Here is a 26500-nt window from a genome sequence, read left to right as displayed (position 1 = left end):
TCAGATTTACTCTTAAATCACACCTGAGTGGGACGTGTTTTGACAGGCCTTCCTGAGGCGTGCGGAGGAAATGCTGTTTGTTCTCGGCTCACAGCTGAGTCTGTCCCTCCCACATTGTGTTGGGGAGAACTGAACTTGTCTTGTCCGGTACAAGTACACACACACACACACACACACACACACACTCAAAGATTTACAGCAGTAGAAAAGTGTCTTGTTGACATCTAGCCTAAACGAGAAAGTGTTTAAAGCATTAGGTGCCTTTCACAACATGACTTAATACCTACAGCAATGTGTTCACTCCGGGCAGGTCTCCTTTAAGGAGCTCTTGTTGACTTTAGATAGTTGTTTTTCTCTTTCTCTCACTCTCTCTCTCTCTCTTTTTTTTTTTGGAGCTCTGATATCACACACTAGGAGGCGAAGATCAGTTGTTTAAAAGGGTGTCGAAGAATCTCGGGAAGTCTTGCACGGAGCGCTAACTGTTCACGTGTGTTTTTTTTTTTCACTGCATTTTGGTCACTGAGAAGGAAACGTGTCCACGTCCTTCACGTCTCCGTGTTCACACGTGGAGGGAAACATGTACACGAAAGCCTGTTGTGTCGTGTGTTATGATTGTGTGCAGTTGTGGGCAACTCCACCCAGGACTACGGTACTGCTCCTAAATCCACCTCTCCAGCACTTTCATCCACACAGATCTCACATGGTCTCGTCTCTGTCCTCATCGCAGAGCTGAGAAAACTCCTCATGTTTGTGTGGCGTTTGTATTAGAACATGGTATCAGGCTGGAATCTGGAAACCGGGGCTATTATAAATAAACCGCGGACAAAAAAAATTGTGTTGTATTTTATTTAATGTTTTATTTAAACAAGGATTTAATGCACGTTACGCTAAAGGTGCCAGACTTCTACATACGGACAGAACGTTATAAAGTCGCTCGAAAAACAAATCTATAAAATTTAAATGATTTAATTTAGATTATAAACATGCAAAAGAGAGCGAAGGGAAAAAAAGCAGCATTCAAAGAATCAGTCTTCTGTTCACTAACTGAAACATGCGAAGCAGAAGCACAGCCAGAAGAAGCAAGCACAGTATATTAAATATATTAAATCTAAAAAAAAAAAAAAAAAAAAAAAAAAAAAAAAGGTGTGAAATCTAATTTCACTAGACCACAATTGAGAGCAGAACTTCGAGGTTCCTGCAAGTGGTTACAGTGAAAAAGGATCCGGCGGATACAGTACGTCTGGTTCATTTAAAGGCACAGTTTGCACCATCAGTCATGAAGGAGCGTAAGATCATCAAAGAGGAAGAAATGTCTTCCAATCCCTTACGCTCAAGTGGAATCGATCGCTCTGGAGCGCCACGGACCAGACGGCTGCATGCGTTTTTAATCATTTTGTTTTTTCGCTTCATGCTTCATCTTTTTAAAATGTCCATGTCAAGATTCGTTGTAGTTTTGTGCCAAGCTTTTTGTCCTTCTCGTCCTTAACGTGCCCTTATTGGCTTAATGTTGGAACAGGACCGTGGACGGAGGAGGGGGATCTCGTCCTGTCCTCTCTAACGAACGGCAGTTTCTCCGCTAATGCTCCCACACTGTAACAGTAAATGATGGGAGCTCGTCCCGAGCGCAACATTACCCCCCTTTCATTTGCGTTGCTCTAATTGGATCGATGTCCATGGTTTAGGAGAGCTTCTGTAAATTCTGCGCTGACGAACTCTATTATTTTTAAAAGTCTCTCATGGCTGGAGGGAGTTTTAAATCCACCACATTCTGTTATTTTTCTTTCGTTCATACGTTTAAAACTTGGACCATGACCTTATACCTAACAGGAAAGGAGCAAATCCTTCTCCTTACAGATCTATTAAACACAAAGCAGGTCGAGGTTTAAATTTCTCCCTTTAAATACATAATACTCTTACTTTCTGATGTGGAACATTCTTAAAGTCATTAGCAAGCCCGCTGGGAAAGCGAAAGGTCCAATGTACTCATCTCATCTAGGAGATCATTCATTCATTCATTCATTCATTCATCTTCTACCGCTTATCTGAACTACCTCGGGTCACGGGGAGCCTGTGCCTATCTCAGGCGTCATCTGGCATCAAGGCAGGATACACCCTGGACGGAGTGCCAACCCATCGCAGGGCACACACACACACACACACACACACTCATTCACTCACACAATCACACACTACGGACAAGTTTCCAGAGATGCCAATCAACCTACCATGCATGTCTTTGGACCGGGGGAGGAAACCGGAGTACCCGGAGGAAACCCCCGAGGCACGGGGAGAACATGCAAACTCCACACACACAAGGTGGAGGTGGGAATCGAACCCCGACCCTGGAGGTGTGAGGCGAACGTGCTAACCACTAAGCCACCGTGCCCCCCACTAGAGATCAATTAAATGTATTAAATAAATGTAGTCTAAGTCTTAATCTCAACATTTTCTCTTGATGAAGCCTCCTCTGTTTAAATTTGACATGACTGTGGGTCATGCTAGCATCAGGGCTGAATGACAAGGTTTATGCCTCACTGTGCATTTTGTCAGGGAAAAACAGACTTTCACGCTAATTAATATGGTGAGTAATCAGCCAGACCACATTAAGGATATGTAGCCATAGCATCGACGTGCCACAGATAAATCTAGACTAATTAGGGTATTGTGTTATTGCGGTGTGACGTATTTAGGAGTGAAACCCCTTATTTTGGAACACAAACATCCAGAGTTTAATCTGGACAAAACAAACATGTTTGCTTGAGGAATGGACAAAATCCGGTAAACAAAACAGTGACTCCAAACGCTATACCGGTTTGTGTTGTCTCTTCGGTGTTTACTTTTATTTGTCCAGCGTCTAGACTTAAAAACGTCGTAGCATTTTAGTGAAAATGTTTAGTGAAATGATTTGCAGTGATGAATCACGCAGCAGTCTGACCAAGAACATGATCTAAAAAGAAAAAAAGAAGTCAGATATGATTTCAGTGGAGCAGAAGATAGCTGGAAGGACCTACAGTGGGATTAGGGATGAACTGAAACAGCGCTTGGAATAAAGTCTAATCCTCAAAGGAATAAACATAAACTTATTATGAATTTTTGGTATCGATGTGGAATAGTTGTGGAGATATCCAGATGTTTGCTCATTCCCACAGTGGTGTGTGTTCTTCTGACCATCAGACAGCCCCAAGTGTTTTAAAGCCCCTGCTCAGTGCCGCACTCTAATCCGAGCTTATTACCCGCTTCTCTAATTACCCCTACACTGCTGATCCCTATGACCTGGTAATCTAAGAGACTCTACCAACACCAGAGTCGGGTTGCTCTGTAGCGTGCAGGTGAAGCTGCCCTCCCAATAACAACTACTAGTCCTAGCTGCCCTGAGCTGCCCAGGGTCCAAATATCATGTTATTTCAGTCAGAGGCCAGCTGATTGCATTGAGCTCCGGCACTTTTGCAATCCCGGGAAGCTCCAGGCCTGTGTGTGTGTGTGTGTGTGTGTGTGTGTGTGTGAGTGTGACTGCAGCAGTGCCTCTACCGTACTGTACCTCAGCCCGAGGGAGAACAGTGAACATGTGGAGGTGACATTTTGGCCTTCAGATCTCCTTACACCCAGATCAGGCCTCACAGAGGAGACGCCGAAGGCCATAAAGCTATAAAACACCAAAGGTGGCTCTCAGTAACACTATCAGCCGTGCATTGTTCTGGATACAATATGAATCGCTCCAAATGTTACACCGGAGCCACATTTGTGCAGAGCCATTATCACACAGCTTGATTTTGGTCAGGGTAATAACACATGCCGCAGGACAGCGCTGTGGGAGATTTAAAAGTCTCAAAATATCTGATACCTGCATGGTTGTTTTCTCTGAAAAATATAACCCTGTCGTCTGCATAACAACATCGCACGATTGTGTAGATGCATTTCATGGCTAGTATTTTTTATTTTTTTTGCTTTAAATAAATAAAACACAAATTTCATTGTTCTTGTGCTTGTGCTAATGACAATAAAAAGCTTAAGCTGAGAACCCAATACCACAGAACCCTATAATCTAGAGAAAGCTCTTCAAATCAGTCCCTCTGGGACCGACCTATCTCAGTGGAGAAAATCTCAGAGTAATAGCTGCTGAAGCCTGTCAAAACAAAACTTTGTCTACGCAGGAGAGGAGGAATGCACTTTGTTTTCCCTCTCCGTCTTTCTCAATCTGTGAAGCGACTATCATTAATTCCTTCAACTGTGAATGCAGAGGCAATAAGCCAAACTAATTCAGTTCTAGTCCAATTTGTTGCCTTGAGACCGAGGACACTTCGAAGCTGACCTGCGTCTTCTTACACGTCTCTCTTCACCTCGTATCGCATAGGAGATGGTCTGTGTGAGACAGACGTTCCTCTCTCTCTCATCCTGCTATATCTGGTGAAGCAGTATTAAAGTCCTCCAGCCTAGCTCACTCCCTCTCACCTGGCCGTGGTACAGTAGGTCTGTCTCTGGCTGGCTCGGAGTCCGCTCGAGCTGGTAATGGGAGCAGACCCCATTGCTCTTCTGGCCTGATTTATCACCTGCCTGTATTGTTCTCTGCAGCTTCAAAGCTCCCCTTTCAGCCGTGCCCTCAAATGAAGCTGTGAGTTTTGCTCTGAGTGCACTCACGGCTATGACTCATACGTCTTACTCACCGTGGTAAAGCACGACTGAAAAGAATTCTCTGAAAAGAATTATGGGATTGGTGTTATAAGTAATGTAGCCTTCTGTATTGTTGCTCACTCCCTTTTTACCCCAGTTTGGTTGGCATGGAGTAAACTGCCTTTCTCCTGCCCTTATGAACTGTTGATGCCATTCTACAGTGTAACAATACACCAGCTGAGATGGTGTGATCCCACTCTTAATCATTAACCGCCTGCTCGCTGTAGTTGGTTGAGCTCTTTAGTCATGGTTTCTGGTGCCAGGGTCTGGTTTCATTAATAATTGATGACTCCTTGGCCTTCACGCTGGGTTCTGTGTTAGCTTGACCAGCCTCGACTCTCCCCATCCTCCACATTTGGTGGCAGGTGGTTTGGACAATTACAAAGTGAGTGCAAGTTAGAAATGCCTGTCTAAAGGTGTGCATTCACACACGAGTCCATAAACACCATCAGCTCTAGGCTCCTTTGGAAGAAGGTCATTATCTCAGGTTTATATACCTGTCTTTGAACGACAAACTAAAAACTAGATCTTTACAACATTGGAGATCTAAATGGCTATTTTTATTTCACTTAGTTCTAGAACTGTTTAGTAGTTTTAGGGTAAATAGGAAACAGAATTAGTTTAACCCTTCATATGCCCCTTTTCCACCGAGGCAGTTTGAGTGCTGGTTCGGAGCCTAATTTAGAACCAGTTCTTTCTTTTTCTACAGCCAAAGCACCGGCTCTGGACCAGGAAAAGTGGTTCTTAAGTAGCACCAAAACGTTGCTGGTCTAGACTTAAGAACCGCCTGTGTCAGTGGCTGTGGGCGGGGCTGTGGGCGGGGCTACTGTTAGCGCATTTGATAATGTACTAATGTTTAATACACTTTTACTTTACCGCAATATGATACATTATCAGCACACATGATAGTAGGTAGCTACATGCTAAGGCTAAATTTTTTCTGTGTTAATGATAAAATAACGTTATGTACTTTCTCGATAACAACCTCCATTTATACAGATTACATGGAGCTGCACGTCCACGTTGGATTCGCCGCGTTTGGATGCCGATGTAGGTTCACAAAGCTATGAGCATTAACAGTAAAGCAACATCCGCCATCGTTGATGTCGTGTTTGTGTTTGCCGCCGCTGCGCTAACGTTGCTGTGTAACGTGACACGTAAACAGTGACGTCAGACTCGGCTCTGTGATGCTCTCTAACCGATGGAAAGGCAAACTGGATCTTAGAAGGTTTGCCAGTGGAAGCAACTTTGAACCAGCACCAGCACTAACTCTGAACCAGCACCAGGTTCTTTTTGGTGGAAAAGTGGTAAAAGTGTTTAACACTCAGTCGTGGTGTGACACTGCTCAACACTTCTCTCAACACTCAATTCTGACCAATCCCTTGTGCTCTTAAAGGAATTCTGTTGAATCCTTCCTGCTCCCAAAGGAATTCTGACCAATCTTTCCTGATCCCAAAGGAATTCTAACCAGTCCCTCTGGCTCCTGAAGGAATTCTACCCAGTCTGTCCTGTTCCCAAATGAATTCTGACCAATCTTTCTAGCTCTTAAAGGGATACTGACTAATCACTCAGGCTCCTGAATGAATACTGGCCAATCCTTTCTGATCCTGAAGCAATTCTAACCGGTCCCCTGTAATATTTTCTAACAATTTCTACTGTACGTAGTTGCTCCTATTTGTCCAAAATACACACCAGTTTCTGGTGATAAATGAGCAACCTACAGCTACATCAGCAAACTTTCCATGTGATTTCCATGGTCCCAGACCAGGCGCACACTTTCTCTCCAGACAAAAAGCCCAAATGTGTTGAACCCTTGGCGCAAACAGACTCAGGTTGGGGGTAAAATGCAAGCATGATTCACGACATTCTTGAAATGCTACTTAGTGAGTACTTTAGAGACCAGAATGCTGCATGTGTCAGTAAAACTAAGTACTAGATCAGCCACCCAAAATCCACAGGTTTTGGTGATAACAGCCAAAGAAAGCTGGACAGCAGAAGAGTTCTACATTCCTCCCAATTTCTCATGAACTCTTGCCATCTGCGAGTGCTGCCTTCTGAATGTGGCAGGAAGATTCAAGCTCCAAGGGAGAAGACACATGGCTAAGCTCCGTTATGCAAGGGCCCTTTCTGGAGCAGTAGCTTTTGAGATACAATGAAGGTTTTCTGTATTTCCTCAAACAGGCCTTTAAATGTGTTTAGTACGGTGGACTTGAAAACAGGCCTCCTGCCAGTACAACACTTGTGCTACTGATTATATCATATGTACATCTCTATTAGATCATACTTGTTATGCATGTGGAATTGTTGGTATTCAGACTCTCGGGATCTTTTTTTTTTTGCAGAGCTCGGTTGGTGATTCCGTTGGCTGTGGGAAGCACGACAAAGGTTACAGGTTGGAGGTTAAAGGAACCAATCCACGTAAAGACTGGTTTAACGGCCGCTTCAGGAACGTTCTCCTGACCTCCATCGCTGTGGTGCCTGTGCAGGAGCACACAGTGGCTACCCTGGGGACTGCTGATGGGAGAGTCATCCAGGTAAGGAGGAACAGATAAAAGAACACTGTAGATACCCAAGTGAACAAAAAAATCTAGGACTGGGTGATAAAATGATGTCACAATACACTTTTCTGAGATATCATTGGTATCTTGAACATTCTTTTAACAATTACAAACTAAAGAAAATAAATGAAAAGAAAAATTGTTTAAAATTATTTTTTTGCTAGAATTAATTTTTTTTTAGCCTTTCTTAATTTTAACATTTTGAATGTTTTAACGCAACACTTTTGCTTTGCCGGCTGTTTGTTAGCTAAACGATTTATCGTGATACATGATATCATACATCGCAAACGATATGTTTTTCGTATGTCTTTCCAATAGAAAATTTGACTTAGAAACCTAAGTGAGAAAACAAAACCATGGTAACTAAAGAAATGTAATAATGTATAGTAAGTTAGCTAGCTTGTCAGAAAAGTCAGCTTGTCGTTATGTTCTTACATCGAACGGAAAATACCGTCACCTACTAATCCACCAACTAATCCACCGATTAGCACCCAGAATTCATTCTACTGACAACTAGATTGCTAGAAAACTGCAAACCTAATGAAAACAATTGTTTTGCAAAAGACAAGGGTTAGGGTTAGGTTTAGGGTTTGGGTTAGGGTTAGGGTTAGGGTTAGGTTTAGGGTTTGGGTTAGGGTTAGGGTTTGGTTTAGGGTTAGGTTTAGGGTTAGGTTTAGGGTTAGAGAAATGTTTTTTTTTCTCTCTGTTTATTTCAGTTTTTTTGATCGTACCTGTTTTACAGACAAATACACAATTCAAGCTACTGATTTGCTTGCTTTTATTTCTAAAAATTAGAAAATATAATCAAGCCTTGGAATTGGACTTGATTGCCATTAAGAATTATAAGCATTACTTTAATGATAAATGCTGTTAATATTTTTTTCTGATGCTGACTAAATAAAAAAAAAAAAGAAAAAACTTTAGGAAAATTTTAAGTAGCCAAAATGCAAGTAACAACTTTTTGCCAGAGTTGTCTGGTGTGCAGCAGCACATTTTTGCTTATTATTATTGTGTGTGCCTGTGTGTATGTGTATGTGGGAATGCTGTAACTGGGCAGGATGCTAGTACGTGACCAGTGCAAATTAGATGGAAGAGCGAGCGTCCAGGTGCCAGGACCAGGTTTCAGAACATGTCCCTTTCCTGTTTGTGCCACTTTTAGCTCTGACCTGCACTCCTTTACCAGAAAAGCCTACTCATTATACATCTGCACAAACAGATCTGCTCGCTAATCAGCGCTTACTCAAACGTCAGACCAGACTTTGACTCTGCGTACGTGTTTTTCAGTTCACCAGCTCTGCTGTGCCAGTGTTCATTCATCAGCAGAACTCTGACAAGAGAAAAAAAAACACTTGCTATTTCTGGTTAAAGCAAAGCTTCCTTCTAGAGCTTTCTATTCAGCATCGTGTATATAGGGTAGGAGAGGTTTTTTTTTTTTTTTGAGAAATGAGTAGTGCAGAGAGAGTGTGACAGCTGCACGGAAATGAAGTAGAGAACTAGAACGGAGCGTTAATAGTAAGCACTGGGCATCGATGACATGTCCTCATACGGCATTTTCTTGGAACGGTTGCAGCTGTCGTTGGTTCTTGTTTTTTTTTTTCCCCTTTTCTTCCTTTTTACATTTTCCCCTCAACATTTTCTTGCCCCTTTTGTATTGACATGGAGGCCTGGGAATGGGCAAGCATTAGACCAGCTGTCCCACTCAGAGACCAGAAGAGATCCAGAATAAGTGAGAGGAAAATGTGCAGATCGGTTGCCATAAACATGCAGTGAAAGTCAGAGGACTTTGACAGTGTGTGTTGGTAGAAAGACAGAGAGCCAGAATCAGTGTGAAGCAATCACCATTGTGCCTTGTGTCATCAATCACAACCGTGTTGCTTAGGGGCACTATTGTTGGGTTTAGTAGTGAAAACTATATTTGTATGTGTGTGTGAGTGTATATGTATATATGTATGTATATTTGTGTGTGTGTATATGTGTATATATGTGTGTGTATATATGTGTGTGTGTGTATGTGTGTGTATATGTGTGTGTATATGTGTGTGTGTTTATATGTCTATGTATACTGTATGTGTTTGTGTGTGTGTGTGTGTATATGTCTATGTATATGTGTGTGTGTGTATGTCTATGTATGTGTGTATGTGTGTGTATGTGTATGTTTGTGTGTGTATGTGTGTGGGTGTGTATATGTGTGTGTGTGTATGTCTATGTATACAGTATGTGTGTATGTTTGTGTGTGTATGTCTATGCATACAGTATGTGTGTGTGTGTATATGTCTATGTATGTGTGTGTGTGTTTGTGTGTGTGTGTGTGTGTGTGTGTATATGTCTGTATTTGTGTGTGTGTATGTGTGTGTGTATATGTCTGTATATGTGTGTGTGTATATGTCTATGTATATGTGTGTGTGTGTGTATGTGTGTGTATATGTCTATGTATATGTGTGTGTTTGTATGTGTGTGTATATATGTCTATGTATATGTGTGTGTATATGTCTATGTATATATGTGTGTGTGTATGTGTGTGTGTATATGTCTATGTATATGTGTGTGTGTGTATATGTCTATGTATATGTGTGTGTGTATATGTATATGTGTGTGTATGTGTGTGTGTATATGTCTATGTATATGTGTGTGTATGTGTGTGTGTATATGTCTATGTATATGTGTGTGTATGTGTGTATGTGTATATGTCTATGTATGTGTGTGTATATGTCTATGTATATGTGTGTGTATGTGTGTGTATGTGTGTGTGTATATGTCTATGTATATGTGTGTGTATGTGTGTGTGTGTATATGTCTATGTATATGTGTGTGTATGTGTGTGTGTGTATATGTCTATGTATATGTGTGTGTATGTGTGTGTGTGTATGTCTATGTATATGTGTGTACGTTGCTACTTCTAGAAGTAAAGCCGAATCCTAGACAAACAGTCGCCTCTTTTCTCCCCTGAGTCTGTAATCAACAACTGCGAGGTCTGAATGAAAATGTCACCCTATTGACGAACCTTTACAGCGTCACGCTCCTCCACACACTGATATTTTGTACCTGTCAGCACCGAGCAGACTCTCCTTCACATCACATCGTTGTGTACAATACCCGAGTGATGGAATGCTAACATCAGAACCCTCTCTGAGTTACAGCACACTTTCCCACCGGAGATACACACTGTTTGTCATAACACACACACACTTTCTACGCACTAACCACACCACTCTTACCTCACCACAGTCAGGCCAGGTGTGTTAAAGCAGAGCTCCGTGTGCCGTTTAGGTACATGTAAGTAATGGTCTATTCAGACCTGGTCTAGCTTAGAGGCCTGTAATTGCAGCCTAACCACGGGATGATAAATTTTAGTCCAGGTGCATGGAGAGAGAGCGAGTGTTCTGACACCTCCCAACATGCCACATCAGCAGCAGCCTTTACGTCTTCTCTCGCCTCGGGCCATGGCTTTTGTCTGCTCCCACTCCCTGCCATCATCCGCAGTCATCATGCTTCAATCTGTCATCTTTCCCTGAAGGAAAGCAAAACAGCAGTGCAGTTATTACAGGATCCGCAGAAAGCCGAGCCTGACCCTTTACCGTTTCTCAGGATTACACCACCCTTTGATTTTCGATCTCTCCAGAACAAAGTTTGAGGACGCAATATGCAATTTAACTATTTTCAACCTATTTATGATTTACGAAGTAGCCTGGGATACGGCAAACTTTTACGTTTGGCCTTAAAATCAAAGACGAGGCACAGCAGAAGGGTTACATCATCTTCCTCAGATATAAACAAGAAGTTAAACGATCTGGTTTATAACGTCGTAGCATCAACAGCTCGCACGGCCGTTTACAGTAAACAGAAAACGTGCTTTATTACATTCCAGGCTCCTCAACAAAGGCCTTCGCCTACGAGAGGTCATTCATGTCATTCGTTGGCATTTTGTGCAGGTGGTGGTTTCCCGTTTTGGCAACACAGAGCCGCATGTGAACTTCCTCTTGGACACGCTCCCCGTCTCCTCAGAAGTCGGCGTGTTGTCTCCACAGAGCCCGGACGCCTCCTTACTGCTGGTCACAGGAAAGAAGGTGAAAGATCTTTAATAGGTTTAACATTTCTTTTGGGAAACAAGGGAAATGTGAGCCAGAGGTTTCAGCACACAGCTGTAACTCTTACAGTAGGAGGCTTTTATTTTCCTCGTTTCTGAGATACTTTGTTGTTTCTGTACCTAGTAGCACTATAGTGAGATAAACATGAGATAAGGATTCTCTGGTGCTGAACAGTTCATACAGATAAAGCTTTAACTTTGAGTTCAGACGTCTTCAGGACAGAAGAGTTCACATTCATGACAAAGGGCTGGTAGGGGAACAACGGTTTGTAAGTCAAGTCATCTCTCTCTCTCTCTCTCTCTCTCTCTCTCTCTCTCTCTCTCTCTCTCTCTCACACACACACACACACACACACACACACTCTCTCTCTCTCTCTCTCTCTCTCTCTCTCTCTCTCTCACACACACACACACACACACTCACTCTCTCTCTCTCTCTCTCTCTCTCTCTCTCTCTCTCTCTCTCTCTCTCTCTCTCTCTCTCTCTCTCTCTCTCTCTCTCTCTCACACACACACACACACACACTCTCTCTCTCTCTCTCTCTCTCTCACACACACACACACACACACACACACACTCACTCTCTCTCTCTCTCTCTCTCTCTCTCTCTCTCTCTCTCTCTCTCTCTCTCACACACACACACACACACTCTCTCTCTCTCTCTCTCTCTCTCTCTCTCTCTCTCACACACACACACACACACTCACTCTCTTTCTCTCTCTCTCTCTCTCTCTCTCTCTCACACACACACACACTCTCTCTTTCTCTCTCTCTCTCCCCCTCTCTCTCACACACACTATCTCTCTCTCTCTCTCTCTCTCTCTCTCTCTCTCTCTCTCTCTCTCTCACACACACACTCTCTTTCTCTCTCTCTCTCTCTCTCTCTCTCTCTCTCTCTCTCTCTCTCACACACACACACTCTCTCTTTCTCTCTCTCCCCCCCTCTCTCTCCCCCTCTCTCTCACACACACTCTCCCCCCCCTCTCCCTCTCTCTCACACACACACTCTCTCTTTCTCTCTCTCTCTTTCTCTCTCTCTTTCTCTCTCTATCTCTCTCCCCCTCACACACACACACACACACACACACACACACACACACACACACCCTCTCTCTCTCTCTCTCTCTCTCTCTCTCTCTCTCTCTCTCCCTCTCTCTCTCTTTGACTCTGGCAGATATCTAAGGTGCCTGTAATCGGACCTGGTTGTGAGCAGTTGTTAAACTGCAGCTCCTGTCTGCTCGCTCCTGCCTTCATGGGCTGTGGTTGGTGCCGGAACAGGAACCTCTGCACACGCTCACCTCGGTGCACCGGCTCGTTCTGGAGCCAAGATTCCTGCCCGCTCCTCATCTCCGAGGTAACTGTCCTGTCCAAACCTCAAACTGGGTTGCCATAGTTACAACATTAGACAATAACGTCGAGCTAATAGAATAAGTGCTTTCCAATGAAACAGGCCACCGACTCTGAAACTCTGACCTTTATTGATTTTGGCTGCTTGAAAGAGTTTTTTGCTGTTTTATCAGGGAAAAAAGAACAGTGACGCCAGTGTTTTAGAGAACTTTGTTCTTGCTTTAAAGCTTGCAATTGATTTGTGATTTCAAACAGTGTTAATGTTTGTAGTTTAATATCTCCACGGGTCTTAACTGTTCTTCTGATCAGGGAGATCTCTAAAGAGTGTTCAAGCACAACCACTTTTATCCTGAGATTTTTTCCATTTCTGATTTCTTCCTAATGAAAAACACACTGCTTGTTTTATTAGCCATGCTGTTTATATGCCCTTTTTTTTTTTGTTTGTTTGTTTAGATCATTCCTAAAACAGCTCCACTGAAAGGCCAGACCAACATCACGATCTGCGGCAAAAACTTCGGCTTCAGCAAGAAAGACCGCTTTGACGCCAGGCTCATTGAAGTCGACGTGGCTGGAGCGAAGTGCAGGCTGTTGGAAAAAGAAGTCAGCAGCCATCGGTGAGTTAACGATGAAGAGCAACAAACGTGTTACTAGTATTAAAGATGACCGAAACCTGAATATTTATACAACCCTAACCCTAGAACCCTTAGGTGAGCGATGAAGCTTTCGTATTAAAGCCGTTATATAATCGAAAGAACGTGTAAGGTGATATGGGTGCCATTACTTTTGGATTTTTACCTCTGTGTTGATATAAAGCTGTTAGATGTTTTCAAAGGATATTTTAAAGAATGGCGGATTTTAGAAAAGAGCGACTAGTTTATATAGTGGATAAATTAGTAGTTAATTAGTAATTAGATGTAGTGATGAAGCACCACAGTAAGCGGTTAAGTTTTTGTTGGGATAAATTTCTAACGTGTTTGAATGTGCTTTTTGTTCTCGTCTAAATTCGTATATAATAATAATAATAATAAAGAACTATTTAATATGGAGTCAAAGATCCACATTGTGTTCCATCAATAAATCCTTTAAAATGATTCTATATAAAGAACCTTTTCATATATAAAGCTGGGAAAACCTGTCGTATGTCACTGTGACTGTAAATGAATGAATAAACAAATAAATAAATAAAATCAAGTTTTGGCCGGGGGGGTGGGTGTGTGTGGGTAGGCACGGTGGCTTAGTGGTTTCCTCCGGGTACTCCGGTTTCCTCCCCCGGTCCAAAGACATGCATGGTAGGTTGATTGGCATCTCTGGAAAATTGTCCGTAGTGTGTGATAGTGTGAGTGAATGAGAGAGTGTGTGTGTGTGTGCCCTGCGGTTGATGGGTTGGCACTCCGTCCAGGGTGTATCCTGCCTTGATGCCCGATGACGCCTGAGATGCCACAGGCTCCCCGTGACCCGAGGTAGTTCGGATAAGCGGTAGAAAATGAGTGAATGAACGTATGAAGTTTTGGCCCAAAATTGCACACACTTTTACATTTAAACCTTTAAAGATTATACAAATATATTTCACTAAAACGACGTGGCTGCGGTTTTATTTATTTTCTATTCTTTTTTTTTTTGGGCTTTCTGCATTTTTATCCAAACTACATATGACAGGCAACGAATCCTTGGACCAACTCCGAGGTCCGACGTTCCTCCAGTTCCCGGTTTTCATTTTCAGTTTGTTGCCCAAAAACTTATATCAGTGGTTTAATCTTTATATATATTTTATATAGAATATTATATATATATATATATATATATATATATATATATATATATATATATATATATATATATATATATAAAACCTCTCGTAAAATATCTTTAGAAACATTAGGAGGGAAAATAAATAAAGCTGAGAAGTATGATTGTAATCTTGTCATTTTAAAGGAAGGACTGTGTTTTACAGAGTGACAGAATTAGATTATGTGAAGGGTTTTTCCACATCAATACATAAACTCTGTTTATCCTCCATGCTTCCAGACATGAGCTGCACCATTGTGTAAAGACATTTCTGTGGGAAACTTGTGGCCCAGAAAAGCCGCAGTGTCATTTATGCGCAGTAGCATGGCTGTAATTAACAAATAAGTGGTGCTGATGAGTCTGCTACAATCTACAGCTTGTTTATTGTCTTAAGTCTTGGGAGATGTTTTTGTCTTTGTGTTTAGATTGATTTGTAGCCTGGATCATGTGAACGTTTCCAAATTCGATCGCTCTGTCCGAGTACGCAGCGGGAAGGAGGAAGGACAGCTGGAGGGATTCTCGTTTGTGGTAAGCGTCCTTAAAAACAACAACATTTAGAACAACATGAACAACAAAATGTAGAAGAAAATGTAGAACAACATGAACAACATAAACACCAAGAAGAAAAACACGAAGAACATGAACAACATGAAGAACAACATGTACAACATGAAGAACAACATGAAGAACAAAATGTACAACAACATGTTCAGCAAAATGTCCAACAACATGTAGAACAATATGAACAACATGAAGAAAAACATGTAGAACAACATCTATAACAACATGAACACCGTGAAGAACAACATAAAGAACATTTACAACATTTATAACAACATGAACACCACGAAGAACTACATGAAGAACAACATTTATAACAACATGAACAACATGAAGAACAACATTTATAATGACATAAAGAACATGTATAACAACATGTAGAACAACATAAAGAACAACATGTATAACAACATGTAGAACAACATAAAGAACAACATGTATAACAACATGTAAAACAACATGAAGAACAACATTTATAACGACATAAACAACATGAAGAACAACACATACAATATGAAGAACAACATGTACAATATGAAGAACAACATGTACAGTATGAAGAACAACATTTATAACGACATAAAGAACAACATGTATAACAACATGTAGAACAACATGAAGAACAGCACGTACAATATGAAGAACAGCACATACAATATGAAGAACAGCACGTACAATATGAAGAACAACATGAACAATATGAAGAACAACATGAACAACATATAGTACATGTAGAATTATCATCATGAAGTCATGCGTCAGGACTTTGCTCATAAAGTGAAAAAGATGAATCCAAGATAATACTGAAAAGTTCAGATTAATACCTTTTTTCGTCTTCTGCACTGAGCTGTTTTCTGTTTTGTTTTTGTTCTGCACAGAACCCTGATATTAAAGGAATCATTCCAGAATTCGGTCCCAAATCTGGTGGGACCACGTTGACCATTAAGGGCTCGTACCTGAACAGTGGAAGTTCACGAAAGGTTACGATCGGAACTGGTACCTGTGTGGTGCAGAAGTGAGTGCTTGAAATTCTTTCCTATTGTAATCAAATAGAGGCAGTAACTGTGTCTCACTGTGTGTGTGTGTGTGTGTGTGTTTTTTACTCTCCTTAGTTTATCAGCCGACATGCTGACGTGTCAGACTCCATCTCAGGACTCACCTTCCCTGCACAAGCTGCAGCTTCATATCGACGGAGTGACGGTTCAAGCTCCGTCCAATTACACCTACAACGAGGATCCTCTCATCCACAACGTACAGCCCACGCGCTCCTTCATCAGGTGCGTCTCACACAACGCTCCTACACCAGACAGTGATAAATGCAGTAACTGCCTCACTGAAGGGGGCGTGTGTGAGCCCATGGGTTTATACTCAAAGGTTGGGTGCACGATGTTTGAAATCGATGTCGACATTTGAAATCACCAAAACAAACACGCCCCTAACCCAAATGGGTGTCACCGCTGTTTTGATAGCTCCGCCCACACATACATACGTAACCCAGGCAACTATTATGGCGGAACCTGCTGGGGCATGCGCACTGAACACGCTCTCCGCCGTATATTGACAAGACACGCCCCTTTATGCTAATGTCAGACATGCCCACCGATCACTCTCTCCGCCGCATATTGACAAGACACGCCCCTTTATGCTAATGTCAGACATGCGCACCGATCACTCTCTCCGCCGCATATTGACAAGACACGCCCCTTTATGCTAATGTCCGACATGCCCACCGATCACTCTCTCCGCCGCATATTGACAAGACACGCCCCTTTATGCTAATGTCAGACATGCGCACCGATCACTCTCTCCGCCGCATATTGACAAGACCCGCCCCTTTATGCTAATGTCAGACATGCCCACCGATCACTCTCTCCGCCGCATATTGACAAGACCCGCCCCTTTATGCTAATGTCAGACATGCCCACCGATCACTCTCTCCGCCGCATATTGACAAGACACGCCCCTTTATGCTAATGTCAGACATGCGCACCGATCACTCTCTCCGCCGCATATTGACAAGACCCGCCCCTTTATGCTAATGTCAGACATGCCCACCGATCACTCTCTCCGCCGCATATTGACAAGACCCGCCCCTTTATGCTAATGTCAGACATGCCCACCGATCACTCTCTCCGCCGCATATTGACAAGACCCGCCCCTTTATGCTAATGTCAGACATGCCCACCGATCACTCTCTCCGCCGCATATTGACAAGAAACGCCCCTTTATGCTAATGTCAGACATGCGCACTAAACATTCTCTCCACCGCATATTGACAAGACACGCCCCTTTATGATAATGTCAGAAATGCCCACCGATCACTCTCTCCGCCGAATATTGACAAGACACGCCCCTTTATGCTAATGTAAGACATGCGCACCGATCTCTCTCTCCACCGCATATTGACAGGACACGCCTCTTTATGCTAATGTCAGACATGCCCACAGATCACTCTCTCCGCCGCATATTGACAGGACACGCCCCTTTATGCTAATTGTTTGTTTAACGTTTGTTTTGTTAGTCGGCCCGACTCGGTTTTCTGAAGCATATCTCGAACATCGTGCACCCCACCTTTAATCTGCTGTTGCTCTTCTTGACAGAGATGGCAGGCTACTGAACCGCAGCAGTCCGCTTGTTTTTATTTTTTGATCCCAGATAGAAGTTTTTATATATTTGTTGTCTGAGATTCCATATATGTGGATGTACAGCTTTATTTCCCAAATAATTCCCCAATCATCCACGTGTTCACTTGCCTCATGCACGCACTGGGGTCAGACGGTTTACGAAAGTGGAACAGGGGGTAAAAGAAAACACATAAGAGGAGATCGAGCAGAAGGAGATTGAGCAAATCGACTGCAGTAGAAAAAAGAGTGGGTGTTTAGAAAAGATTAAAAAAAAAAAACGTCTGGGAAAGCAAAGGCTAGCCACGGATGAGCAGATGACAGGTGGACAAATGGTTGTGAAGGAGGCGAGGGTTTATGGGGAAAATACTATGCCGAGAGTGATGGTGAGGCAAGTAAAAAAAAACCTCTAGGGATGAATAAAGAGAGAGAGAATGAAAAAGAGAGTGAATGAGCTATTGAGGAGGTTGTGAATGATTTGGGCGATGGGATGCTTTACGCTTCTGGTGGTCGGGTGGCAGGAAGTGTGCATATGTACAGCAGCAGGTTTGTTCATTCTGCTCGTCTGTATGTGTGTGTGTGTGTCTGTGTGTGTGTTTGTAGTGGAGGCAGCACAGTGATAGCGTCTGGCGTCTACCTCCACTCAGCCATGCGGCCTCAGATGGTCCTCAGCGGTCCTCCGTTCTCCAAGGACAAAGAGGTTCATGTGGTGAGTCCATATTACATCGTGCCCACACACTATCAAATATACACATCGCACAGGTGTTAAAGATATTAATCCCACTGTGAGAGGAAATAATAAAGAAAACACACACACACACACACACGAAAGAAAACGCTGGAGCTGCAAATGTGAAGAGGAAATGGAAAAACCAGAGCTTGGGTTTTGTGTAGCCATCATCAAGCAAAATCTGATTTCCTAAAACTGCGTCTCAGGACATGTGTAGTGTTTAATAACCGCTCGAGCCGAAAAAGTGGCGTCTCAAGAGCCGGAAAAAATCCCCACTCTTACCTCGAGCTCATTTTTATGGTAATATTTAACGTCGCGCATCTCACGTTTCTTCACAAAATTCTCAGAGACGTTTTCACGTCAGGTCGTAAGGAGAAGAACATGCTGTTATCTTTGGAATACCAAGATGTACGAGGTGTCGCTCTTGTAAAGTAGACAAAGGAATTTCAGGAAATAAACGAGATCAAGTGCAAGATACTGGGCTTTAGATCTGGATCGAGAGCTCGGAAAATCCTGTCGCAGAGATGATAAATGAAAGACAGAAAAAGGCTGAAGTTCAGCGCAACAAGGCAGCTCTTTCGGGTTCTGTAGATCATCTGCTGTGGTGTTTCGTGGAAATTCTTTAACTTTCACAGACTTCCACAATTTTTAGTTCTAGTCTAGTTATTGATGCTGATGTGCCTTGTTTAAAAAGTCAGCAAACATTCGGACACCTCGTATATCACTGTCATGTCCCTGTTGAACATCTCATTCCAGATTTATTCCCCCCGTGTGTCCTGTTATAATCAGCTCCGCTCTTTTCCTCTGGGAAGCTCCTCTCTTGCACTAGATGTTGGAGCAAAGCTGTGAGGATTTGTGTTCATTCATTCAGCTACAGGAGCATCAGTGAGATCAGAATCTCTGCATTTAACCCATCATACACACCGTGAACACACACCCGGAGCAGTGGGCAGCCATTTATGCTGCGCTGCCCGGGTAGCAGTTGGGGGGTTTGGTGCCTTGCTCAAGGGCACCTCAGTCGTGGTATTGCCGGCCTGAGACTCGAACCCACAACCTTAGGGTTATGAGTCAAACTCTCTAACCATTAGGCCACGACTTCCCCAGAGAAAGGGTCCTGAACATTACAGGACCCAACTAGACAAATACTAAAAGAGCAAATTTCCAAAGAAGACTCCAGTTCCAGTTCATCCCAAAGGTGTTCAGTGGGGTTGAGATCAGAGTCAGGGCTCCAGAGTAAGGGCTCCAGAGTCAGGGCTCTGTGCAGGACACTCGAGTTCTTCACTCCAACCTTCACCTCCACACCATATCTTCATGGAGCTCAGTAGCTTTGTCACACTGGAGCAGAGTCTGAGTCGTTTAGTTCCAGTGCTACAGACATTCGATACAATATATACTGAGAAGGTCGGGGTGCACATACTTATGACCATGTAGGGTATCTCTTAACAAGGAAGTACAAACTATATCCGTTTGCATAATACACTAAATGATCCTAAAAAAAAAACCCACACACAACATGAAGAACATCCAGCAGATTAATACACTGTGATTAAACTAATAACAAAAAAACAAACAAACGCTGAACTGCTGGTGAGGAAAAAAACACCAAAACAATAAGAGACGCAGATAAAAATCTGAAAACAAACAACACGAAACTAACGTTTCTCGTGTCGGGAACCGTGAGGACGCACCAAGAGGCCGAGAGTGACCGGAGCGGTGAGTTTACTCTCAGCATCACGTTCGAATCAGACGTCTCGTGTTATTCATTCATTCATTCATTTTCTACCACTTATCCGAACTACCTCGGGTCACAGGGAGCCTGTGCCTATCTCAGGCGTCATCGGGCATCAAGGCAGGATACACCCTGGACGGAGTGCCAACCCATCGCAGGGCACATACACACACACTCTCATCATTCACTCACGCAATCACACACTACGGACAATTTTCCAGAGATGCCAATCAACCTACCATGCATGTTTTTGGAACGGGGGAGGAAACCGGAGTACCCGGAGGAAACCCCCGATGCACGGGGAGAACATGCAAACTCCACACACACAAGGGGGAGGCAGGAATCGAACCCCCAACCCTGGAGGTGTGAGGCGAACGTGCTAACCACTAAGCCACCGTGCTTCCCGTCTCGTGTTATCATTAAAGATTTATTAGTTACACAGTAACACGTGGGATTATTCACCTAGACGGACGTGCACAAATTCCAGTCCAGTGTTTGGTCCATATGCGTTCACGTTGTTGACAGTCATGTAGTTCATGCAGCAGGAGCCGCCAAACGGCTGCTCCAGCTGTCGCTCTGTAAATTCTTCATTATAACCAGCGTGCGCTCACAATAGACAAGCGTTTTGTTTTGTTGTGCGTTTTTTATTCTTATTAGGAGTCTGTGTTAATGCCCTTAGTCTGAGTCACGTATCCTAAGTGAAGCGCTGGAGGTTTGTTCACCAGAAACAGAAACGAGGATCTCGAGATTTTACCGTCGTTTAGGACCAAGCGACATTTTGACAACTCGCATCTACTTATAATGATTAAAGAAAAAGAAGAAACAAACTGAAGTTCCAGGTCGGACCCCGGCGATGTCGGAGAGAAGGATCTCCAGAGCTTTCTTTCATATCTGCAACCGCAATCTCCACTAAATCCAGGGCTCAGCCTGTCCGCGGCTTTCCCACCGACATTAAAGGGTTTTTACAGGCTGCAGCTTGTTACTAAATGGATCATACTGAAGAAGCAGGACGTAAAAAAAAGAGCTTTTGTCAGTGACGACGTACTGGATTTATTATTACTTTTGGTTTTATGACTGACAGGTTAAAACTTTAACAACAAATTTACTGCAAAAAATATATCTATGTCTATACGTATATATATATAATTAAATATATTAAAATTTTGCCAGCTTTCATATGTACAGACTGTGAAAGCGCTCTCTCTTTCTCTTTCATTCTGTTTCTCCCTTTCTGTTTCTCTCTCTCTGTCTCTGTTTCTCTCTCTCTCTCTCTCTCTCTCTGTTTATCTCTCTGTCTTTCTCTCTCTCCCTCTATCTCTCTCTCTTTCTCTCTCTCTCTCTCTCTCTGTCTCTGTTTATCTCTCCTCTCTCTCTCTCTCTCTCTCTCTCTCTCTGTGTCTCTGTTTATGTCTCTGTCTCTCTCTCTCTTTCTCTCCCTCTATCTCTCTCCCTCTATCTCTCTCTCTCTTTCTCTCTATCTCTCTCTCTCGCTTGCTCACTCTCACTATCTAACAGACAAACCCTGGGCTTTTTGTTTTGTACGTTTGTTTTTGGCTCCTTGCCAGACTTCGGACACGTTTCCCAGACCGCCGGACGTTCATCTAAATCAAGTGCAGTGCTGCGTCTTTCCAGAACTGGTGTAAAAGTTCCCCTGAATCACGGCAGGTCTGATTACAAGCCGCTCCGTCGCTCCTCCTGCGATCTGTCTGGAACTCATTTGCTTTAATCCCCCGTGTAGAACATCTTCATGATGGATCGGACGATCGCCGAGGTTAAAATAAAAAATATCTGCACGCTCGTATTCTGTGGCATTTCTGTACAGATAACGATCTGTACAGAATCTGTAAATTCTGCTCTTTCTGTACGACTCGTGCGAGTCGGTTAAGCGTAGGCTTCACTCCACAATTTTCCGCACACTGTTATAAAGTTTCTCATGTATCTCCCTTCGAGGCCGTATATGGAAGCCCTGGGCTTTAACCCGAGACGTCTCAGTATCTGTTTCTTCTTTTGTCTCTTTTCTTCAGCAGCTGTTATCCAACCACAAATCCGTTCACCAGACTCCGAGAATTTGTTCTGCAGTTAAACACCGAGACGCAGTTTCGCTTATTTCTATTGAAACTCACGTCGGCTTTATTCCAGAAAATAGCACAGCGATGTGTGTGTGTGTGAGTCAGGATGGGGTCAGAGGTAATAGCTACCAAATATACACTATATATATCACCATCATAAAGAACTTCCTGAAGTTATATTTTATACCTCCTTAAACACACCAATACATTAACTGATAAACCAATCAGCTCGTACGTTTTAATCCGTTTATAGTTAGTTCCTGTTGTCGCCTTGTGTTTGAGAATGTTCTGCATCATCAGTGGTTCTCCGACCAGCCTCGCACTTTTGTTATCCTCAGAAAAGTTACGACTTTACTGTACCTGTGACACTGGAGACTCCTTCCATAAATGTTAAACTAGTGAGACGAAATATGTCCGTCAACAACCTTTTTTTTTTCACGACTAAGACGAGACGATGACGAGACTGCACCGCTGTCCAAAAACGCTAAGACTAAATTAACATGCATTATCGTTGACGAAAAAAGACGAGACGAAAATGTTTTGTATAAAATAAAAACTAAGATAAAATCTCTCTTCATTTTCGTCTATAATTGTCTCTGCTTTTTCATCAGCTGTTACGCCTTTAAAATATTCACAACGAGTTCGCGGCTTCGCGCTGTTTAGTGTGTGCGTAGAAACAATTCGTCCACACGCCGCTAAAAAAAAAAAAAAAACTACTGAGCGTAAGTCCACCCCTGGTCTAGGCGGCTTTTTGTGTTAAATTATATTTCCTGTCACTGCGCAGGCTCTTTTATTGTACATGACAGCTTATGTCCCGATGACCGGTCTTTGCATTACGATTAAAAGCAGTATCAATAAAGTAAAAAATGTGATGTGCAGTCAAGTTCGAGTGTATGCACTGTGTAGTGTATGCACTGTTTAAACGAGTGTTCTCAACTTTTCACTGATACTTTTGTGATTCGCGGACTGTAAATAGGTTGTATTTTAGGCCCACAGTAAAGTTGGCTTGTTCTTTTCAGTTTTTCTGTGTATATTTATTTTATTTCTGATTTGAGACACAAGGCGACCAAAACAGTTTTAAAAACCTTTGTAACTTAAGTTGTCAGTCGGAGTCTGTCGGGCTCCAGCTTTTGAATTGTGTTGGTTAAAATAAAATACTCTTCAGAACATGTTCATCATTTGTGAATGTGTCTCCTAAATCAGAAAGTGAAAACCAGACACGTTTAACATTTGCATTCAACAAAAATCATTCAACAAGTGTATTTTGTCAGGTAATTATGACATTTAACCAATGTTTGAGATGTGAAACACTTTTTTTTACTGAAATGTTTATCAGTAATAATCTCAGTAATAATGTGTTATTTTAAAAAAAGACTACAATTTTTTGACTAAAACTAGACTAAAATGACGAGACTTTTAGTCGACTAAAACTTGACTAACAAAAAAAGATATGTGAATGACTAAATATGACTAAAGACTAAGACTAAATTAAAAATAGGTGACGAAATTAACACTACTTTAAACAGACATCATACTAACACCATACTGTGGTACGTTTGTATGATATGAAGGTTACAGAAACGTTACCTTTTGGCTTTCAGAAAACGTATCGTCACCTGACGACCAATTAGAATTGAGAATTTACATTTAAAAACGTAAAAAACAAAAACGTTTCTTTTTTCGTAGGCGAGTTCAAAATAAGGTGGAATTTTTTTTCAGTTTTTTTTTGCATCATGTTTAAAAACACATCTGAGACAAAATCCACCGCTGAACATCGAAGCTATTTTCAGCCGGTGGACTTTGCCTAACCTTCTGTTCCTCTCTCCGCTCAGGGTCATGTTTGTCTCTTTGGTGTGGTAGATAAATACGCTGCATCGGTGCTTCTGAGCGTAAATATTTACCCCGGTCTGGACGCCTGTAGGGAGTTTCAACCCCACCGCAGTGAGAAACGTGTTTTCAGCCAAAATAGACGCAGAGATCTGGACTCAAACGCCGCTCTGTGATTACTTTGGAAGACCGTCGTCACCTCTGTAGATTTTCATCTAATCCCTCCAAATCTGTTCAGGATGTGTCTGGGAAAGAAAAAAAGCAAAACTTTGCTTTTAATCACGTGTGACATGAAGACGGCAGGAATAAAGCTAACAGCCAGCACGGAGGAGCGCGTAGCGTGGACAGGAGGCACGATGGAGACAGAGACGCTGCCAGGCATCTGCTACGCCCCCGAATCATAACTCACACATATTAAAGAGCACAAGTCTCTAAAGCCACTTTTTTTCTTTTTTTTTTTTTTTTTTAAAGACGATCCTGCACATGCCAACAGTGCTGAACACACGCAAGATGGGATTTCCATCTGGTTCCACCGTAACGCGGTTTGATTCTGCGTCATTTCGTGACTTTTCTGAACTTTTATTCTATAAGAATCCTGAGCGTCATCGTGAGACTCACTAAAGAGGTTTAGGATTATATCAAAGTGTCACATCAGAGCGGTTTGTTCAGGGACGTTTGCGCTGCCGGGACACTTTGGGTTGTAAATGAGGCATGTAATCTGACAACAGTGTGTTTTAGAGCAGGGTTCATAAACAACAGGGATGAGCTGAGCTCACACACTGAGTACATCTGCATTCGTGATGCATTCAAATCGGGCTCAAAAGCAGAAGAAGAATGCAACGGTCTGGAGATGGGCCCGAGTTGCCGCCTCCATGCAGTTATCACTAATGAGAAATTTCAACAAATTATTGATTCTAATTTACTTTAAAGAGCCTCCTGTCGGTCCGACGGCAGGATCCTGCGCTCTAAATGCCCCGGTCAGGGAGCCAATGCCACCACTGAAGAGCTGACAATTAACAAACGATCAAATGGGTGGGTTGCATCAAGAAGGGTATCCGGCATAAAACCTGCACCTAATCAAATAAGCAAACCAGATGATCTGTCGTGGTGACCACCAATCAGTTCCAATACTTTTGCACACACAATGTTTATGTGATCTACCGTCGCCGGTGCCATTAAATTCTCGCATCATCTCTTTGATCTTATTCCCAAATGTCTGCAGGGATGTTCTAGCTTAATCCTTAAGGTGTTGGTCCACCAAATATCCATTGCTGGGCCCTTGAGCAAGGCCCTTAACCATCAATTGCTCAGTAGAATATAAATGAGATAAATAGTAAGTTGAGGGGTCACGGTGGCTTAGTGGTTAACACGTTCGCCTCACACCTCCAGGGTTGGGGGTTCGATTCCCGCCTTCGCCTTGTGTGTGTGGAGTTTGCATGTTCTCCCCGTGCCTCGGGGGTTTCCTCCGGGTACTCCGGTTTCCTCCCCGGTCCAAAAACATGCATGGTAGGTTGATTGGCATCTCTGGAAAATTGTCCGTAGTGTGTGATTGCGTGTGTGTGCGTGCCCTGCGATGGGTTGGCACTCTGTCCAGGGTGAATCCTGCCTTGACGCCCGATGACGCCTGAGATAGGCACAGGCTCCCCGTGACCCGAGGTAGTTCGCATAAGCGGTAGAAAATGAGTGAGAGTGAGTGAGTAAATAGTCAGTCACTCTGGAGAAGGGTGTGAGACAAATGGCTGCAAAGAATGAGTGTTCCAATTCTTTTGGAGGAGACTCTTTGTTTACTGAAGCAAATACTTTTCTTGACAATATCGCTTTCATCGATTTATTTTGATCATCAGACATCAGGCATTCCATGTTATGAGGTTTCGTTGAACTCAGCATCAGACCTCAGACTTAAAAGCTATTAAGAGATCAAGTGCACGTTGACCTCCCTGCTGGAGGCAAGTCTTCATCTCAGGATAGAAGGTTCCACCTTTAAAGGTGGAGAAGGTGCGAGACCTGGTAATCGGATTTAAACTAGATTTTTACAGAGTGTGATGATGTCGCTTGTGCTTCAGACCTGCGCTCAGAGTGAAGACAAACTGGCCATCGTGTGCATCACTCCATCGCTGAAGGGCCTCAACCTTCGTCCGCCGGTCGCCACCAAGATGAAGTTCGTGCTCGACGGCTTCTCGACACGCCAGTACGACTTGACCTACGTGGAGGACCCGAAGTTTGATGAGTTTCAGAAGCCTACTCTTACTCCCAGAGGAAGCAAGAGTGTGCTGGAGATTAAGGTACGAAAGCCACACACACACACACACACACACACTTAGTTAGAAATGAGGATTGTTATAAAAGGACACATCGTACATGAAGGAACAGTCGCACACACGCAGTCTCTGATGTTTGCTTTATTTATTACATTATAATCTCTGACATAGGGGGCACGGTGACTTAGTGGTTAGCATGTTGGCCTCACACCTCCAGGGTTGGGGGTTCGATTCCCGCCTCCACCTTGTGTGTGTGGAGTTT

The 26500-nt window shown here is 42.9% G+C and overlaps 1 protein-coding gene and 1 non-coding gene across 5 annotated transcripts in view; one reads left to right on the top strand and one right to left on the bottom strand.

The window, feature by feature from the left end:
• The window catches only part of met (MET proto-oncogene, receptor tyrosine kinase), a 56079-nt gene that overhangs the window by 11914 nt on the left and 17665 nt on the right, over positions 1 to 26500 (top strand). For all 4 annotated transcript variants that reach the window (XM_060884420.1, XM_060884417.1, XM_060884418.1 and 1 more), the window contains 9 exons: positions 7011 to 7202; positions 11156 to 11290; positions 12486 to 12665; positions 13112 to 13272; positions 14869 to 14971; positions 15883 to 16019; positions 16117 to 16281; positions 18229 to 18334; positions 26044 to 26262. In XM_060884420.1, the coding sequence (XP_060740403.1) occupies positions 7011 to 7202; positions 11156 to 11290; positions 12486 to 12665; positions 13112 to 13272; positions 14869 to 14971; positions 15883 to 16019; positions 16117 to 16281; positions 18229 to 18334; positions 26044 to 26262 (1398 nt within the window). The remainder of the gene's footprint in view (positions 1 to 7010; positions 7203 to 11155; positions 11291 to 12485; positions 12666 to 13111; positions 13273 to 14868; positions 14972 to 15882; positions 16020 to 16116; positions 16282 to 18228; positions 18335 to 26043; positions 26263 to 26500) is intronic.
• Positions 19463 to 19517, bottom strand: LOC132856450 (U7 small nuclear RNA). The gene has a single exon (XR_009649434.1). It is a non-coding gene; the product is annotated as a U7 small nuclear RNA (small nuclear RNA).

The sequence above is a fragment of the Tachysurus vachellii genome, chromosome 13 (genome assembly GCF_030014155.1).
Source record: "Tachysurus vachellii isolate PV-2020 chromosome 13, HZAU_Pvac_v1, whole genome shotgun sequence".
Taxonomy (NCBI): Eukaryota; Metazoa; Chordata; class Actinopteri; order Siluriformes; family Bagridae; genus Tachysurus; species Tachysurus vachellii.
This window is presented reverse-complemented; position numbering and strand designations above follow the sequence as displayed.